Source organism: Macaca fascicularis, chromosome 4, assembly GCF_037993035.2.
Source record: "Macaca fascicularis isolate 582-1 chromosome 4, T2T-MFA8v1.1".
NCBI classification, from domain to species: domain Eukaryota; kingdom Metazoa; phylum Chordata; class Mammalia; order Primates; family Cercopithecidae; genus Macaca; species Macaca fascicularis.
The window spans coordinates 40,079,393-40,099,538 of NC_088378.1; the positions used below are offsets into that span (position 1 = coordinate 40,079,393).

A 20,146-nucleotide genomic window follows, 5' to 3' on the forward strand; every position below is an offset into this window, starting at 1 on the left:
AGCAGATTTCTATGACCAATCTGTTTTATTTGCACGTTTGTGCTCTTGGGGGAAAACGTGACTTTACCAACCATGTTAATGGGGGAAAAGTTCTAACCCTTCAATAATTTCAAGAAAACCAGAATATGGTTTAGGTCAAAAAAGAGTACTTGATTTTGCAACACCAAATATCCCTTTTGAGGTTTCCCAAAAATGCTGTGGCAATCCCACACAGAACTCTCTCCATATTTTTACCACAGAAACAATAGTGCTAATTCAGCATGCACTATGATTTAGACCACTTTGGGAGGTGCTTTAAGGAAGATATCAAAGAAATGAATACCTGCACTCTTATAATATCATAAAAATGCAATACAGAATATACTAAATTTCCATGTAAAATGCTAAATAAAATAAAATGCATTGATTATAATGTGTTTAAGAAGTGTGGAAAAACAAATGGAATCATTGGACTTAACTAGGTTTAGTAGGTCAAAGATTTAGAGTATCTACTATTAGATACTTATTCAAATAAGTACATGGGCTTATTAATAAATTATTATTAGGGACAGAAACGAGGAATGCAAAAAGTAGTTGAAGATCCTAAATGTCAGAATGATTTGCCTGAGGGTTTAGACTCTCCTTCCCTTAGGGATATCACACGGGAGCCTAGCCTTTCTATCATTCTACAACACCTTTGAAAAGAAGGAGCTATATAAGGGTGATGTGGAATTTATAGGTTTACATTGCCCTAGTAGAACTATAAATACACATGACTAGGTAACAAGGTTTACCACGTGGAAATAGAAAAGGTGTCTGATCCACCAGACACAAGTCTGTCTTCAGCTTCATCACTGCATCTACCACCCCAGGACAGAAATCAGCCTGGGGCCAGACTTGAATTTCTGTTGTCCATGCAGAAAGTGACCCAAGTCATTTCCTCAACACTCGGAAACATTTAAAGCTCTTTTTTTTTTTTTTCTTTTCCATTTCTGGCCAAGCTGTTTAGAAAGCACAGATGCAGCTGGCACTGTAATATTGTAAGCAGCCTCGCTAAATGGCTCCAAAAGGGAAATAGCTGTCCAGTGTCTTGGGTAGATCTGTGAGCTCCATTCACCAATGTCACGTCATCATTCTCTGGTTCTTCAGACCCAAGAATCGAGGTCGGAGACAGCAGAGTTGCTGCTGCAATTTTGTTTACCTAACAATGTAAAGACTACTCTGATAACCCTCCATTGCTAGCCCCTTTTCCTAAGAAATAAAGTCACTTTAGGGGTTTAGTATCTGATTTGAAGAAACCACCCCATTACTGAAGGGAGATAAGATGTTCATTTAATTTTTTTTAATGTTCATGTGAACCACGTGCAACATGTTCTTCCTCTCTGGTCACGCTGAGAGATGAAGGCTTTTTTCAGCACTTTTTGGATAAAGGTTGTGGCAGAGATCTAAAATCCACCCTGCTGGTCACAGTCATGACCCTAGTGGTAGTGAAGATGTGACTTTGGCTTGAGAAATACAAGGTGTAATCCTACCATGAAGAACAGTTATAGAAAAAGGTGCTGGCGTGTTGTAATTATTCTTATTTTTCTTCAATTCATCGGACTTAAATGTTTAGCAGCCAGATATGATGATAAGCTGTAAATCAAGCAGAGTTTCTACTGCTTTATACAACATCCCAACCGCACCAGCAGTATAGCAGAGTGCTAAGAAGGTATGCTTATCATCCTTCTAAAGCCTGATAGTATCTGCACCTTGAACAAATTACTTTCATAGGAGATCATGATAATCCCTACCTTTTGGGGAATTCTTGTCAAGATTCAATAAGGAATTGCATATGAAATGCTCAGTGCTGTATCTGGTACATAAGCATTCAAAGGAAGTGCTTGGGCTCAGGTCTGTGGGAATCCAAAGCTTCTGTTTTCTTTATCATGCTTCATTATTAGCAAAATTAGAAAATAATCTGCTATTGACTGAATGTGTCCCTTCAAAATTCATATGTGTTGATACCCTAACTCCCAATGTGATGGTATTTGGAGGTGGGACCTATGGGAAGTAATATGGATATAATGGTGGAGGCTTTGTAATTGGATTAGCACCTTTATAGGAAGAGACACTAGAGAGCTTGCTTTCCCTCCCTCTCCCCACCATGTGAGGATACAGCAGGAAGGCAACCACCTGGTAACCAGGTAGAAGGCCCTCACCAGAATCTGACCATGCTGGTTCCCCAGTCTCAAACTTCCCAGCCTCTGGAACTGTGAGAAATGAACTTCTGTTGTTGAAGTCATCCAGTCTATGGCACTTTGTTATAGCAGCCCAAGCTGACTTAAGATGTGATCTAATGGAAATAGTCTATCTCTGAAGTCCCTTTAAACTCTCACATTATGTGATTCCTTTTTCTTTGCTTTGTTGTAATAAAACACTTTTCTTTTTTTTATTATTATTATACTTTAAGTTCTAGGGTACATGTGCATAACGTGCAGGTTTGTTACATATGTATACATGTGCCATGTTGGTGTGCTGCACCCATCAACTCGTCAGCACCCATCAACTCGTCATTTACATCAGGTATAACTCCCAATGCAATCCCTCCCCCCTCCCCCCTCCCCATGATAGGCCCCGGTGTGTGATGTTCCCCTTCCCGAGTTCAAGTGATCTCATTGTTCAGTTCCCACCTATGAACATGCAGTGTTTGGTTTTCTGTTCTTGCGATAGTTTGCTGAGAATGATGGTTTTCAGCTGCATCCATGTCCCTACAAAGGACACAAACTCATCCTTTTTTATGGCTGCATAATATTCCATGGTGTATATGTGCCACATTTTCTTAATCCAGTCTGTCACTGATGGACATTTGGGTTGATTCCAAGTCTTTGCTATTGTGAATAGTGCCACAATAAACATATGTGTGCATGTGTCTTTATAGCAGCATGATTTATAATCCTTTGGGTATATCCCCAGTAATGGGATGGCTGGGTCATATGGTACTTCTAGTTCTAGATCCTTGAGGAATCGCCATACTGTTTTCCATAATGGTTGAACTAGTTTACAGTCCCACCAACAGTGTAAAAGTGTTCCTATTTCTCCACATCCTCTCCAGCACTTGTTGTTTCCTGACTTTTTAATGATTGCCATTCTAACTGGTGTGAGATGGTATCTCATTGTGGTTTTGATTTGCATTTCTCTGATGGCCAGTGATGATGAGCATTTTTTTCATGTGTTTGTTGGCTGTATGAATGTCTTCTTTTGAGAAATGTCTGTTCATATCCTTTGCCCACTTTTTGATGGGGTTGTTTGTTTTTTTCTCGTAAATTTGTTTGAGTTCTTTGTAGGTTCTGGATATTAGCCCTTTGTCAGATGAGTAGATTGCAAAAATTTTCTCCCATTCTGTAGGTTGCCTGTTCACTCTGATGGTAGTTTCTTTTCCTGTGCAGAAGCTCTTTAGTTTAATTAGATCCCATTTGTCAATTTTGGCTTTTGTTGCCATTGCTTTTGGTGTTTTAGACATGAAGTCCTTGCCCATGCCTATGTCCTGAATGGTATTACCTAGGTTTTCTTCTAGGGTTTTTCTGGTATTAGGTCTAACATTTAAGTCTCTAATCCATCTTGAATTAATTTTTGTATAAGGAGTAAGGAAAGGATCCAGTTTCAGCTTTCTGCTTATGGCTAGCCAATTTTCCCAGCACCATTTATTAAATAGGGAATCCTTTCCCCATTTCTTGATTAAAACACTTTTCTTAAGCTCCCAGTTTGCTAGGAACATAGTAACAACTCACCTGAGGAAAGTAGTAGGAATGTTCTTTAAGTCTGACAATCACTAGAGCTAAGCTTTTAAAAATTCAATAAAATAAAAAATAATCAGCAAAAACATAATTAATCATCCATGTTTTCCTGGCTATGAACAAACTCTATATCATATAATTTCTATTTTTTTTTAATGTGAAGTAGAAATTTCTAAGACAGTGTTTTAGTTGTCAAGACATTAATAAAGAATTAATGAAGAAAATTGGTTCTCATTTTTAAATATTTATTTATTTATTTTGAGACAGAGTCTTGCTCTGTCACCCAGGCTGAAGTATAGTGGTGCTATCTTGGCTCACTGCAACCTCCACCTCCCAGGTTCAAGTGATTCTCCTGCCTCAGCCTCCCGAGTAGCTGGGACTGCAGGCATGCACCACCCTGCCTGGCTAATTTTTACATTTTTAGTAGAGACGGGTTTTCACTATGTTTTCCAGGCTGGTCTTAAACTCCTGACCTCAGGTGATCCACCTGCCTCGGCCTCCCGAAGTGCAGAGATTACAAGTGTGAGCCACCACGCCCAACCTGTCATTTTTAATAACAAAAACTAATTTGGATCTATTGCATCCATATTTATATTACAGCACTATAGTTCACCGTGCTTTATAGTTAGTTGTACATGTGTCTGTCTCTCCACCAAACTTGTAAACAATTTTAAGGGAAGGGAGCATGTTTTTGCATGTCAAGCACTTAGCATAGGGCAGACACAATTCACCACTCAATAAATGCATGTTAAATGAATTAATGAATGAATGAAAGGTGCAGCAGTGAGATTTTAAGTTACAAAGTATGGTTCAATGGCCTCTGCAATCCAAACTAAAAGACGGGCCAGAGCATCAAAGGCAAGTAGTGACGTAAGTGAAGTTACGTCCCAGATAACCAAAATGGATAAGAGGTGCTGCTTTGTTTAAATAGAAGAGTCAACTTTAAGGTGGGGCACAAAGACTTCATGAAAAAACATGGAATTTTATTTGGATTAGACAAATAGAAAAATCTTTCCCAAGAAGAAGGACCATGTGAGCAATAACATAATATATTCGTTTCCTATTGCTGTTAGAACAAATCATTACACATTTAGAGTCTTAAAACAACACAAATTCATTATCTTACAGTTTTGGAGGTCAGAAGTATGAAATGGATTCCACTGGGCTAAAGTTAAGGTGTCTACAGGTCTGTATTTCTTTCTGGAGGCTCTAAGGGATAATCTGTTTTCCTGCCTTTTTTATCTTTGAGAGTCTCCTCCCATTCCTTGGTCCAAGGCCCCTTTCCATCTTCAGAGTCACCAATGACCAGCTGACTCTTTCTCACATATCACTCTGACACTGACACTTCTGCCTCCCTCTTCCACATTTAAGGACACTTGTGATTATTTTGGTCTCGTCCAGATAATCCAGATATTCTCTGTATTTTAATGATGGCTGATTAGCAATCTTAACTCCATCTTCTACCCTAATCTCCTTTGCCGTGTAACCTAACATATTCACAGGTTCCGAGGACTAGAATGTGGGCACCTGTGGAAGGCCATTATTCGGCCTACCATACATGTCAGATGCATCTGACATGTTTGTGCAACAATATGACTTCCACAGAAATTTTCCATATTCAATGTAAGTTTGAATGTGTTTACAGGACTAGGTGAGTGGGAGCCTATTTTTGAAAGTGCCAAATGCCCAAGAAAGGGATTTGAACTATTTTTATAGGTAATAATTATTCTTTGCATCAAATTAGTATTAATGTTGCCATTACTTTTCATGTTACATATTTGAAAATGACATGATTATAAATTATGTTCAATCCAGAATATCATAACTTTTAAAGGTAAATAAGGCTTAACTGAAATTTTCAATGATCAATGAGAGACTTGAAAAACACAATAGTAGCCTCATCAATTGCCTCCTCAAAGTTTGAAAGCAGGAAAAAAAAGTAATAACAGCATTTAAAAGGCATTTATTAAAAGCCCAGTTATCTGTGGTTTGAAGTTGACCCTTGATATTCTAATTGAGACACGCAAACATAAAATCAGCAAGGTATATGAACATCTGCAAGTCAAAGACGGGTGTATTTTACCTTGCACCTAAGTGGACAAAAGAATGTTAAAGTCAAATGCAAAGATGTCTCAGAAAACACGGAATGCAAGAAATCTTACCAGCAGACCACAAAATAGGTCCAGGAAGATCATGGAGGACAAAGACTAGATAGACCCCGAAGTCCAAATAAGCAAATAGAGGAGGATCAGTTAGTATCCATATCCTATAAATAGAAAGACACGCAATCATTTTAAAGTAATTTTCAAACTAGAAGGAGAAAAATGTGGTTAAAATTTCAATGTGTGATGAAAAAAAATTACCAGAGTGAAATTCTTAGAAAATCTTTTGATAATAAAGATCTTATACACATGTCAAAGTTGTAAAATGTTCTAGTGTACTGGGCTTTTTTTCCTTGATTGTGGTGCAATAATTCTTCTAGCAACACTGCATATCAAACAAAAAGGGTTCAGTAGGAATCCCTGTACTGTACCATGCAAAGAATGTGTTGTCTACGTACTATATGTTAAATGGCCACCCCTTTAATTTTCACTCTTAATTCTCCTGCCATTACCAGGGGAAAAAACTCATAAAATTACCAGAAATAATAAAACATTCTGTATACTAGTTTTTAATACAGTATCTTCCAACTTTCTCTTTCTCATTATTTAGTTACTCCCCTGGATTATATATATCAGGAAATATTGGTGTTCATAACCATAGCAAAGCACTTAGCCTCAGAAAGAATCAGGAAAGACAATGGAAAAAATAATACAGTGAACTGTGTTTCCAATTACCAGCAGATGCTTTCATTTATTCTAAGCGTTCTTGTTTAGTTAACTGTACAAATTTTTAATCATATAAATCTGGTAATGTTCTAGACCCACGCTCTTAGTTACCCTGGTCTTCCAGCTGATTTCACATGTCTCTTCCTTCTGGCATTGTTTTCCCACGAATACCGTGCCTACAGCTGTATGAATTCCAGGTGATACCTGTTAAAGAATGCAGCCTATTGCAAAGTTTACTTGATTCAACTTTTGTGTTGTGTTTGTTGTGTGTGTGTGTTTCGCTGAGACTGACATTGCTGTAGATTTCTCTGAATCAGCAGCACCATTCGCCACTGGCTACAGCACCATGAATGCCTGCTTCCTTTTTTTTCCATCTTTATTTCTTTGAGGAATCATCTGGTCACCATTCATTCATGCCTGGAATATCATAGTGGGAAAGATTATCAGGCTTCATGGGAAGACCACTTTACATAAATCTTTAATAAACCAAATGAAAGAGCAGGTCTTGCTGAAAGTATCCCTGATGATGGAGATCAAAGACTCAGAGCGTTGCCTGTATTCCAACCATTCTGAAAATAGCGGGAGGGGTGCAACAAAATGCTAGAAAGAAGGAGTCATGGAGAAACTGGCCTAACTAAATTGCACTTGACATTTGATGAGAAAAGACTGTCAAAAATAGTATTTGTTTATGAAATTATTTAAGATTCCATTGCATATATTTATTGCATGGGCTTATAGTTGATAGTCAACCTTATCTTTAAAGTTAACCCATAAGGGGAAAAAAAGAAAAAAACAAAATTGACAAGCTGTGGTTCAATGTCCCTGGATACAGCACTTGTTCTTACATAGCAGTTCTGGTTGCTTCTTTCCATTGAGAGTATTTGGCCTGCACCAGCATGACTGTTTTTAGAAGTCCTAATAGGTGTATCTGGAAAGACTGGGATGATTGCTGCATTTTCTTTCATAAATAACTAATACGGAACAGGCATAAAATTGTTGCCACATAGTTATACTCTAGCGTTGCTACTCAGAGTGTGATCATGACCAACAACCTTGACATCCCTAGGAGACTTGTTAGAAATGCAGAGTCTCAGGTCCCTGCCAGACTTCTGGAATCACAAATCTGCATTTTAATGGGATCTCCAGGTTATTCAAATGCACATTAATATTTAAGAAGCCTGGATCTAGAATAGCCTCTAGGAGATACCATTTGGCATAGCTGTTCTGTGTAATTCATAATTACCAGGAGGTAATAAGTGAAAAAGGGGAAATAAAAATTAAGTGGAAGAGGCAGCAGGATCACACGCAATACACATGGAGCAGTTGAAATTTCCTTCTTCCAAATTAACTTTGAACTACATAAATATGAACCTAAATGAATGTCAAGGACAAAAAGGAATCTTGTTAGAAGGCTTGATTCCTCATAATTTTCTCACTTTCCTTTTGTTATTTCATTTATATAAAAAATCTTTCTATATCTTATTAGTGGCCTACTTTATTTTTATTAGATTAAGAGAAAAGAACCCTCACTCAGGCATTTTCCAGCAGTTTTTTGAGAATGTTTGGATAATCTCTCCTCCAGTCTCCTTGAGATCTTCTTAAGCTGGTTGAATTCTTGAGAGCTTTCAAAATTTATGCATCTCACTTATTTTTTTTAAAAAAATCAACATATTTCAGACTTTGTACAGGCCACTTTTTAAATATCACATTTGATTCTGCACACTACATTTCTTTTAAGCACACTTACAAATTAAACAGAAATCAGTTAGGAGCAATCGAAGTTACAAAAATGTTTGAGAAATAAAGCCCCCAAACAAAACATTGAGGCCCTCATCAGTTTGTCTAGGGAAATGAGACCAGTAGGGGGCCTGAAGACACATGTTCACCACCACAGCATATGACACAAAGCTGCACAGCTCATGAACATCAAACGCATTTTGTGTTTAGTCACTTTGGACTAAAAACAAAATTCCCTATTAAGAGAACCTATACAGCATTAACTAGAGCACTACATAATACATGGTAACGATCATGCAGGATGAGACCCTAGACATGATTCCTGGGCTTTCATCACTCCAAAATGCACTTACAAAGAATATTTATCTTATGAGTCACATACATTGTTCTGTATCTGTCTATTCTCATTCATATTTTCACCAGGCCTACCTTAAAGACCTTGCTACCATCAAGTCTCTTACTGTCTTCTGCCACAGGTCACTCCCCAATACCCTTTATCCAACAGCCCTGCTTTTGATTTCCTTTACACCTGCATTCTCACTGGGGAACCCAAATTTCCGAAGTAAGACCTACTTCAAGGGTAGAAGGGCTTGACTTTCCAGCTTTCTAACAGATCCCCGGAAAGGATAGCCAAAATTTGTGTTTAATGAACTTGTCAACTACGATATCATATAGCTTAAAAATAACAATATTAAATTTTTATAGCACATTACAGTTTAAAAATAACTGACATTCTAGTCTTATTTAATCCTTTCAGGATCCCAGTGTGATGGATAAAATGTTTATTGCCATCATGCCCATTTATAGATAAGGCCCCAAATTTGGGGCAAAGCTCAGTGGTGAGTATAGATCAAAACCCAGTTTTTGTAACTCTCAGGTAAGTAGTCTCAGAGAGTTACTTTAGAGATTTCCTTGTTGTAGCTGTTTTCTAAGAAGTTGACACGCTCGAATGTGAAATTCTGAAAAGTGTACTCTACCACCACTATGATCTTTCACAATCAGAAATAAGTCCTGAAATCCTAGAAAGGCTATAGTCAGAGGGTGCCAGGGGCACACACCAAAGTATCAGATGTTCAGTAGTGGGACAGAATAGGAGGCTGTATTCATCAGCAGGCAGGAGCTGAGTAGAGAAAATCAAGTCTTCCTTCCATGTTGTTCTCAACCTTTGTCTGACTAGGCCCATTTTTGTTGGGAAATTCACAGAGACAGTAAACTTAGCATTAGCATTAGTTAAGATCTTTAACAGCCAGGATAGAGTGTGATGTTAGCTGAAATCCTAGTTTCTCTCTTAAAACGTACAAAAATAAATGAATAAGTAAAGAGGCAGAGGTCACTCACACTGAAAACCAGAATTAAGGCAAAAGAGGCCAGGCAGGTCCCCAGTACCTGAAAAAGGACCCAAAGGCTAGCACAGAAGGTTTTCCCTTCTGCTGTTTCTCTGGCAGTTAATATTCATTTGCAGAGCGAACAAGAGAATGATTGGGTATGGTTGAGACACCCCTCCTACTTCACCCCACCTGTCTTTCCTCATCTCGCCCCACATGCTTTCCCCCTTTCCCCTATGACAATGGAAATATGTGCTGCCTTCTAGGGTCGGTCTGTAGACTAAGTCGTTTTTCCTACTTGCTGGCATTATTTCTTGAGATTAGCTAAGGCCAGAGTTATACATTTCTAGGTCTCCTAAATTCTTTGCACTTCTTCTACTTAGACTGTATAGAACCAAGTTGAAAGACCTGTTTTTCCTTCCCTGCTCATTTTGAATTTTTTTTTGAATTGCATTTGTAAAAGCAGACTGGTCGTGTGTGTGTGTGTGTGTGTGTGTGTGTGTGTGTGTGTGTGTGTGTGTGTGTGTGTGTTTACACATCCATGCTTGAACTGATGGAGAGGAAAGTTCAGGACAAAATAAATAAACTCCCTCCATAGTTTGCATTTTTTTTCTAAAAGATAGGCCACAGATGAGGGTCAATAAGAGTATAAAACAATTCCAAAATATCTGAGTGAGAAGATTTTTATTAAACTTTTTGTTTTGTAAGAATCTATTAATAGACTGAAAGTGAAAGAAAATGACAAGGGATACATGTTTCTAAGTTTCCATTTTTTAAAAAAGGTACATTCTCTAGAATTGTTAGAAATACTTAACATTATAAATGCCTTATTTTACAAATCATGTATAATAAATGCTTATCTGCCTAGTGACTAGAGCACCCATAGTCTACAAGACTTTTACATAGCCCTCAGAACACCAAAAATTCTTCAAAGTCCACATTCTAAATCAACTATATTTTTGACACTTTTCTTGGTTGTATACTTTAGTATTGGGGTTATCAATTCTTTTATAGCTCCAACCACAGTGCAAAGTCTTTTTATTTTTAGTTTTTGGAAGAAGGAGCCAATGCAATGGCTAGTTTTTATCAAAAAGAAGAAACTTTATAGCACATTTGGAGTAACTTAGTGCAGGGGCTCAGCGGGCCAGCTGGTGAGGCAGCTTGTAATAGTTGCCACAGTCAGGACATCACCGGGCCTCACCTTTGTCCAGCCAAAACCAGATGATGGCTCTATTCTCTTCACAGATGCTGCCCACTGCTGGTGAAGGACGGGGGCTAAATTAAGGTCCTCTTTGGTACCTGAAGCTGCCTTTGGGGGTAGTATATTGTATGGGTCCATCCCTTCTGTGCAGCCATTATGACATCCCTCTCCAACCCAGTCACCTCCTCGTTGTCAGTAAGAACATCACCTCCAGATGCCTTGGAGTGCACTTCGACCGCCCCTCTGGGACTCTGGGCCCTCAGGGCCCACGCAGCCGGCACCCCAACTCCTCAAAGTAACCTTGAAGCCATCACACCCTCAACAAGTAGCAGTACTTCCAGGAACAGCAAAGTCTTTTTGCTACAATTAGGTGTCCATTGTCCATTGGAACAAGCTGTTTCGCCTGTTAGTTCTCATTATGTTGGGTTGATTCACAAGGCCTGAGAAAGAACTTGGTTATTTTGAAAGTCTATCTTAAAATGTCCTGTCTGCAGCCCATTAATTACTGATATTAGCATGCGTAAGAATCCTCACAAGTTACCTGTGGGTCTTCTCTGTTCCATGATTCCTTTGATCACGTAGCAACCCCACCCTCAGCGATCCAAACTTCTGTCTGCAGATACCATATCAAGGTGAATGATGTCCACTGAGTAGTGAAAATTACAGGTTTACAGACATGCTCTTCTAAAGTAACTATCTGAAAAACAAAAGAGATCACAGCCTATGAGATGCTAGCTACAAAATGTAACAAAAGCACCTTTCAGATAATTCACATGGTAGAGAGTTTTAGTCCAACAAGCATTAGCCTCGCATCAGTTTGTCCCAATCTCTTGAACCTGCAGTTGAGCCAAAAATTTCCGAGCCAAGCTTTCTCGCAAGATTTCCTGTACTTCCTGTTTCTATGTGAGCCAGAAATACCATGAGAACAACCTTTCTTGTGGTATTTTTGCCCTTCTACTCCAAGATGAAAATAATCCCATATTGGGGGAACTTTTTTTTAAATTGTGCAAATATTTCCAATTTTCAAACCTTCAAATGAAGTAGATTCCTCCTTGGGAATGAAAATGTGAAATGGTGATTGCTTGGCCCTGACTCATCTCCACTAGGAAGTATTCATGCTCAGTGATCCAACATTTTGTAATTTCTGTAAGATATTTTTACAAGGAACTAGGTAAAACAGTACAGAGGATACAATGGAAATGTATATCCTTGGAATTTTTTTAGAGTCATTCTTGAAGAAATGAACAATGAAGTGTTATGTTCTTAGTACATTAGTGTATGTGATATATTATATCATATATTTGTTTTCTTTGTTCTTAACCCCTTTGTTCCAAGGGTCAGGATATCCTGATGCTAAGTGCTATTGCAAAATAACTGAACAAAAATAAAAATAGTCAAACACTTAGGAAACTCTTCAGTTGTTATGTCAAGGAAGTTTGTGACTGAGGAGTGAGTTTAAGACATTATTCAGGAAATATGATAATAAAGTGAAACAGTCTACATGTGATTATTAAACAAAATCATCTCAATCCTAGAGAGCCTTGATGCCCCCAGCCTGATGGAAGGGTAAGATAAGGACTGGACAGGCTGTCAAAGTGGTGGAAGTGTGGAACTGATACTTAAATCCTTTCATCTCTTATCAGAGAGGGAAATAAGGAAGAACACATCTTTCTAATGAAGTAGACCACTGATTATGCCCTAATTGTGTTGTATGAATATCTAGTTGTTATAGAAAGAGCCACTAGATCAATATTTTAATAATGAAATTCAACAAAAGCAGTGTCTTCAATGTCTTTATTATTGTTTTATACCCTCTTGACCCTTCTTCACCTGTTAGGAAGGAAAGTTAGGTTTGCCAGTATACTTTTCCATCCAGAAAAAAGAAAATTCACCTGATCCAGTATGGAAAACTAAACTTATTCACCATGGATTTAGAGAAATAATAAAACAACAATAAAATTACAGTTGTCTTTGCTGGTTTCAACTTAAAAAAAAAAAAAAACAGAGGTGGGAGCAATGAAAATAAAACACACTCTACAATAATCTTTCTCCTCTTCCCCAAGTTTCCTCCTTTCTCCCATGAAGAAATATCAAATAATTGTGTGATAAACCAGCCTTGAAAGGAATGTAGAGCAGAAGCAACAGATTATACATCAGCAAAATGGCATGCCAAGCAAAATAAAGCACTTTGCAATGTGGAGACATGAAGAGGAGAGGAAGACGGGATTGTTACAATGTTCTTCCAGAAAACAGGGACTATTCACTTGAATGTACAAGTTCAAATTGTTCCTACAAACCAATTTGCTGGCAAAAGTGCCAAATACAATACTACCCCACTTTTGTTTCTGTCCAAGGCCTTTCACATAAGCTACAGGGGGCATTGCCTTTTGTTGAATTGGTTCTTACTTTCAGGGTTAGCGCCTCCATCTCTGAGACTAAGAACAAGAGGCATGGCCCACGGTTGAGGTTGCCCTCAATTCAACCACTCTCAGGTCGGGGACACAGTAGTCAGTGGCCCACATAATAAGTCAGAAGTGCTCTCCCTCCAGAAGGTGAATCGTTAACATTCTTTTCTTTCTTTCACTGCCATTTATGTCCCCTGTGAACATCCTTTAAAATGATTGTTCCTTTGAAAATGGGTTTTGAACGGTCCTGAGCCACATGTCCAGGCTATGCAGGCCACTGCCCGTTTGCATGAGGATCTTGATGCTTCCCGAATTCTCATCTTTCGGAGTTAACTGTGGAATGTGATTCAGTGTTATTTCCCTTCCAGCTGAAGGGCAGCTGAGGTTATGAAGGGATTTGACCAGTAGGTCATAACCCAGTTAGGTTTGCTGAGAACCAAATGACACAAGGGGGAGGGATGTGGAGAAAGAGCGAGAGTGATCAAACTGAGGCACTGAGGATCAACCCAGCCCATCCCAGCACTGGTCTCAGTGACTGGGCAACGTGCCCCCCAACCCCCATCAGGCCCTCCAGGGAGAAGCAGCCGCAGATTGGTTCTGCAGACGCTCAGCTTCTGTTTTTTTGGAGATCTCCTGGGGGCTTGCAGGGCCTGAGTCTGCACCACAGGGGTGACTACTCACCTGACACCTCCAGATAACTGGCCTCCGGCAAGGGGGGAACCCCTCTGTGAGGTTAGCAAAGGGGAAGCCCCACTTCTTTGCCTGAAGTCCTTAAGAGCTAAGCCAACAAAGAGCTAAGAGTCGACAAACTTTGACAAGCACCAAAAGAGAATTGAGAACAAATAAATCAGAAGAAAGAAGAGGAAAAGCAAATGCTAGAACGTCGATGGCTTTTTTTTTTTTTCCTCCCTGCTGTCGTTCCAGCTGTAGCCTGGGATTAATTAAGTGCTGTGAACTCAGTGCCAGAGAGAGGAGGGGAAAAAAAATGCATTCTATCTCTAAGGAAGGAGTACAGTAACAGTTTCTCACCAGTGAGAAACCTAGGGAAGTGAATCGCTCTCGTCGGCAGTGTTTGTGGAGGGCCTGAGGAGACAGGGAGGCTGTGCCAGGCTGGAGGAGTCTTGTCTTTCCGAAGCTGGAAAGGATCTTACGGAGGTTCGCCTTTCCCTGCCTGGGAAGAATTTCCCCTGTGGTAGCAGCAGCAGCAGCAGCAGCAGCAGCAGCAGCAGCAGCAGCAACAGCAGCAGCAGCAGCACCACTGCCTCCTCTTCTGGGGCACAAGACAGAATGCCTGTGCTAGAGCGCTATTTCCACCCAGCAGAGCTAGGCAGGAGGTGGACAGGCCCAGAAGGTGTGCTGCCCTCCTCCCCGGGAAGCCGGCCGGGGTGCCAGCAGGGGCCGCTGCCCTGGGACTTGCCAGAGATGATCAGGATGGTAAAGCTGGTTTGGAAATCCAAAAGTGAGCTGCAGGCGACCAAACAGAGAGGCATTCTGGAAAATGAAGATGCTCTCCGCAGCTTTCCAGGTAAATTGACCATGGGGTGTAACAGGTCACAGGACCAAGTCTGATAACTAACTCCCCTTCTTTGGAGAGTCCAAGCCATAAGGAGGAAGATGAACTGTGTAGCATAGGGTCCGAGGGCTGTGACTTCCAAATATCTGCTCTGATAGAAATGCATCTTGAAATTAAGAGTGATTTAGTAGGAGGAGCATTTGACTGGAAATCAAGAAACCTGGGTCCCGGACTCAGCTTGACATACGCTTGCCCTGTGGGCTTGCACAAGTCAAATTTCCTGAGTTTCAGTCCCCACCAAGGAGGGGGTGGAATTGGATGCTGTTTAATGGCCATCCTGACTCTAACATTTCTTGTCAACAAGTTAGAGATATCCCTAAAAGAATATTCTCCTCAGGTTGCTTTTTATCATTTTTTATATAAAGTAAAATACATTTTCCAATTTTTAGCTATGCCATTTACAGCATGTATTATGTTCCCAGCACTGAGTTTGGCATGCAAGCTTTTTATGTCCTGGGCAAGTTGGTAAACTTTCTTGACTTGGTTTCCCCTTTGACAAATGTCAGTAATATAAACACCTTTATTGATATCAACTCACTCACACTTTGTCATGTCATAAGAATGTGCTGTGTTTGGGACGGTTGTGGAGAACTTCACTGTGTTTCTGACAGTGGATGCAGCCACCACCAAGACTCCCAGCATGCCTGGGAAGGATCCCAAGGGGCTTTGTAAACTAAGAAAGCCACAGCTGACTACAGGGCACTCTCTTTCTTTGAGGAGTATGTTGCTAGATATTTGGAAAGTGGTGGGTTCACTTCAGAAGAAAGAACATGAGTGTGTGTTTATGCATCTGAAGTCTTGGCTAGCCCGGTGCAGTGGAATCCTGGCGTGCCATTGGCGGTGAGGGATGGGGTAGATGGAAAAGATACACCAAAAATTACCTCTCCCTTTCTCATGGAAACAGAGTAGGAAATAAAAATCTGGCTAGTTTTGATTTTAATTATTTATGCCAGGAACTTTTTTTTAAGTTGTGACTTTATAAAGAATATTATTAAGAAGTTAATACTCTGGGAAAAGGAAAGACTTAAAAGGGAGAAAAAAACAGGGTTGGCCTCCAGTAAACAATGAGTCCTTGGGTACACAGGAAAGTGAAGGAAACCAATAAAACTGAGGTTTATGTGGCAATTGGGAGAAGGATGCCCAGGGAGATGGGTCTTGGTCAGAAGAAATGAGGTAACACTAAACCAGTATTGCATGTGAGTAGGGCAAGAAAAATGGAAAAACCCACCTGGGCAGAAAATTTTACTCTGACACTTCAACTCTTAGCACTTTAGGTTTGTTTTAGTCAATTAAATGATTAAAATTCATATTTCAAACTGTGCCCTTTGATAAAACTATCTAATTCAACAATTGTTAGCATGTCTGTGGAGATAGGTGTACGTTATTACTTATATTCTATATTAATGAGCATCTAATTCCTGAAAAAGCACTCTGGAGAAAAAGTAGAACTCCTGTAGCTTCTTACTATTTAAAATACACATTTTTCTGGACATCACAAAGCAGGGCTTGTTGAGTCTTACTATACCTCTCTACCACTGCCTCACCTTCAGTGGAAACTGTCTCTGAAGCCACTTGGATTCCCAGGGGAGCTGCACCCTGGTCTGCTGTCAAGGTTGCCTGCCTGCGTGGAGACAGGCTCTATAACACCTTTCCAAAGGATGTGTGTTTGCCTCCTGTCCTTCCTCCTGCGCCTGCTCACTCTCAGGGAGATGAGGGCTCATCCCTACTGGAATGGTCATGAAACCTTATCATCATCATCTGTCTATGCGGTAGAAGGTCACAGGATGCAACTCCAAAGATGAGTCGCTTCACTTTCCAAACTGTCTCTTACCTTCTTCCTCACTCATCCTATCCCTGATGCTGCATTTGCTCCGAGCATCAAGTGTCTTCAGCTGCACCATTTTCACCACAGCAGCACAATAATGGGGCCCTCAGGAACACTTAAAGACTATTTCAAAACTTCTGGCATTTTTTTTGTTTGTTTTTAGAAAGTGGTGATTTAAGCTGTTTTCAGTTCATGCACAGAGGCAGAGGTTTATGATAGAAAGCTCTTCAAAAAACACCAAGACACATAGTGTGCTCTCTCTCTTCTCTCTCTCTCTCTCTCTGTCTCATTTCATCCTTGCCTCAGTCTCCTCAGTTTATACTTTCACAATCCTTTTAAGCAACTGGCTACGCATCAAGTGAGCCTTGCTTTATGCTTGAAATGTTTTTTCTTTGGCTCAGTCAACTGAAAATTTTCTATTCAAACAACAAAGCCCAGGTCAAGCATCTCTCTCTTTAATGCCTTTCCTGATCTCCAGCGGCCTCCCATCTCCCCCAGTGGTTATCTATTCCCTCCTCTTTGCTTTCTTTACCTGTAGTTATTTAACATTTTACATTTATAGCCCACAATATTTTTGCTGTGCTAGTAACTAAAAACAGGAAAATTAAATGTTATAACATTCTGTGTATATTTTGACTGCTTATGATAACGAATTGATTTAAAATTTTTTAAACCATGAAATTGCAGAAATTCTGAATCAAACCAACAGTTACTTTAGAGGACTTTAAAGATGAGGGTTACTGGTTCTTAATGTGTTTAATGGAACCTTAAAAGTCCCAGTGTTTCTTTTCCTTAGCAAAGGACATCATTATTTTTATGCACACTTCTTCAACAAGACTGGAACTTTGTTTCTCACAAGTGAAGTAGAAAAATGTTTTGAGATTTGGCTAAGGTAATAAGAGGAGAGAATAAAAAAAATATGGGAACATAAATATGTGCTCATGAGAGATTTTAAGGTGAAATATGCTCAATTGGGAGTATGGAATGGAAAGAATAGTCCCCTGGAGAGCGTGGGGGAGTGCCGGAGAGACGGTGATACATAGAAACACCTTCCGCCATCTTCAGACTCGCATGCTCTGCAGACTGTCAGGTGGCTGTCCAAAGCAATAGACTGTAGGAGGGAATGGGAGATGATAGAAGGAAGGAAGAGGAGCTTGTCACCTTCACATGTTAGGGTCCATGCATCTGAGAGTGCCCCTAAAGCTGGGCATTGGCCAAGGCACTGTTAACCCTAGCGAGGGGCTCTGGAAGTTATCAGCATGCTTGAGGTCCAAGTGTCAATTCTGTTCTTTGAACGGTACCCAATTATGTAATTGCCTTAATTCTCATATCTTTTTCCCTATATGAAGCAAACAAAGGATTATCTAATTGTCTAGTTAACCCCTGTATTTGGAGGTGAGGTAAATGGTTCAGAGAGACTCAATAAGGCATCCAGGGTCACACATTGAAACTGTATCAGAACCAGACCAGCATTTCAATTGCCCAACTCTGGTCCACAAAACTCATGTGGTCAGGGTACATGCTGGGTAATAGAAATTTAAATTTAAATCAAGACATGGCTTTATTGATTTTATGTAGATGGGGCAAAATGAGAACTCATGATGTGATATAAACCTTGGCCAAACCAGAAAAACAGTGTTACCATGCAGAACAAATCAAAGGATTGTGTCTCATATACATTTTCCACTTACTCTGTGGGCTTTAGTCTTAGATCCAAGCTTCAAATACTGCAAATATCCAGGGAAAGATCCCCAACTATTATCAATAGAAAGTCAGCTTATACCATTGCAGTGAGAGCATGCACCCATGTGGGGAGTGGGGAGAGGGACAAGGATAGAAAATAAGTGGCTTCTCAGATGCTGTGAGGACAAAGATGCTAATTAGAATTCTAGTCAGCAACCTGTTTAAGACTAGATATCCCTTAGCAGGACTTGTTCTTAGTTGAATAAATAATTTGATTTTGGAATTCAACCAAATAACTGTAAACTCTGCAACTGTGAAACTTACCTTTCATTTCGGTGTCTCTGATCTAAATTTTGCATTATAGTTTACTTATTTATCAAGCTTGTTCCCATTTCAATAAACTTTGGTTCTATGAAAATATAAATACACACAAATCCCTCAAAGAAAGAAACTCATTTTCCCCATAGCCATTGTAATGTCTCCTGCCTTTCAAGGAGAATACAAAATCAGAAATTTGCTTTATGCTCAGGCCTGAATATCAAACAATTTCAGAGAAGAAAATCTCCAAAACCGTTCTCTGATTCCAGTACTCTACAATTCAAATTAACATTTAAACTACTATTTCAAAATGCCTCAAGTATCAAGCATGATATAAATCAAATATGTTGAAGAATGAACATTTCGATCATTATAATCAAGAAACATTTATGGGATGCTTAGTGTATGCCAGGCACTGTAGTAGGCACCAGGGACTCAGAGATGAATCAAAAGCTTAATAAAAGAACAATTATGGATTTATGAATCAGAGGTCTGTCTACAACTACAGTGTGAAAACAAGCACTTGTTAGTTTAAACCCGTCAACTCAAACTACTGGCTGTAAAACTGATAAAATTCAAAAACACTTGTACAAATTTATACATACTTTCAAATACTCATTAGTTCTAATGATTTCATTCAAAGCAGGACAAATTGCTTTGAGCAAAGAAATCGATTAGTCTCAATGGTAGATAAGTATTAATTCATAACATTTTTCTAAAACTACTGCTTTTAGCAGCCTGTTTTCACTCCGTAGTGATGCTAGATAATAATCATTAATAATTTAATCCATCTTTTAAATGTGAATGCAAATTGAGTCAATGCTGGAGTACATCATCTCACTTTGAACTAAACCTTCTCCTTCACCTGACTTATTTTCATGAATCACAGAAACCCAGGTTCAAAACTGCTAACTCCAGCTCCCCAATTCCCACTAGTTCTAAGTCCATAAGAGAGGCTAAGGGTGTCAGAGTGTGGCTGCAGTGTTGAGATTTTAAAAGTTTTAAATTCTGCATCTCTATTACTGAAGTATGTGACTGTGGGTGGGTACTTCACCTCTCGGTGCCTCTGTTTCTTCTTATATAAAAAGAGAATAAATAATAGCACTTTTGCATAAGGTTGTTGTCAGGATTAAATGACATAATAGCAAAAAAAAGAAAAAATGCCTAGAATAGAACCTAAGTTCCAACACACTCTCAGTAAATGTAAACTTTCATAATTATTGGTGTTGGTGTTATTTTCTCAACAACTTCTCTCATTCATTATCTTTTCTCTGTTCAGTTGCATGGCCCTTGGTCAAACCTCATGTAGTTTTGTCTATAATCTTGCAATAGCCTCCAACTCTCTCTATCCATTGTCATTCTATTCTGTGATTTAGATCAACAGTGTTAAAAGAAAAATCAAGATATGTCTCAACCCTTCTTGAAAATCCTTTAATAATTCTCTAATGTCTACAGAGAAAATCCAAATTCTTTCCTCTTGCATTCAAAGTTCTCCA

General features: G+C 39.3%; 1 protein-coding gene and 1 long non-coding RNA gene across 4 annotated transcripts in view; one reads left to right on the forward strand and one right to left on the reverse strand.

The window, feature by feature from the left end:
• Nucleotides 1-20,146, forward strand: part of PDE7B (phosphodiesterase 7B) — a 330,410-nt gene that overhangs the window by 168,958 nt on the left and 141,306 nt on the right. The window contains exon 1 of one of the 3 annotated variants that reach the window (XM_005551916.5): nt 14,319-14,776. The exons of the other annotated variants lie outside the window; for them this stretch is intronic. Coding sequence (XP_005551973.1) covers nt 14,539-14,776 — 238 coding nt within the window. The 5' untranslated portion in view covers nt 14,319-14,538. Of the gene's footprint in view, nt 1-14,318; nt 14,777-20,146 lie in introns of those variants that run through there. 3 annotated transcript variants of the gene reach the window in all.
• Nucleotides 10,313-14,912, reverse strand: LOC141410056 (uncharacterized). The gene is made up of 2 exons (XR_012433462.1): nt 14,281-14,912; nt 10,313-11,543 (listed from the first exon to the last, which is right to left on the reverse strand). It is a non-coding gene; the product is annotated as an uncharacterized lncRNA (long non-coding RNA).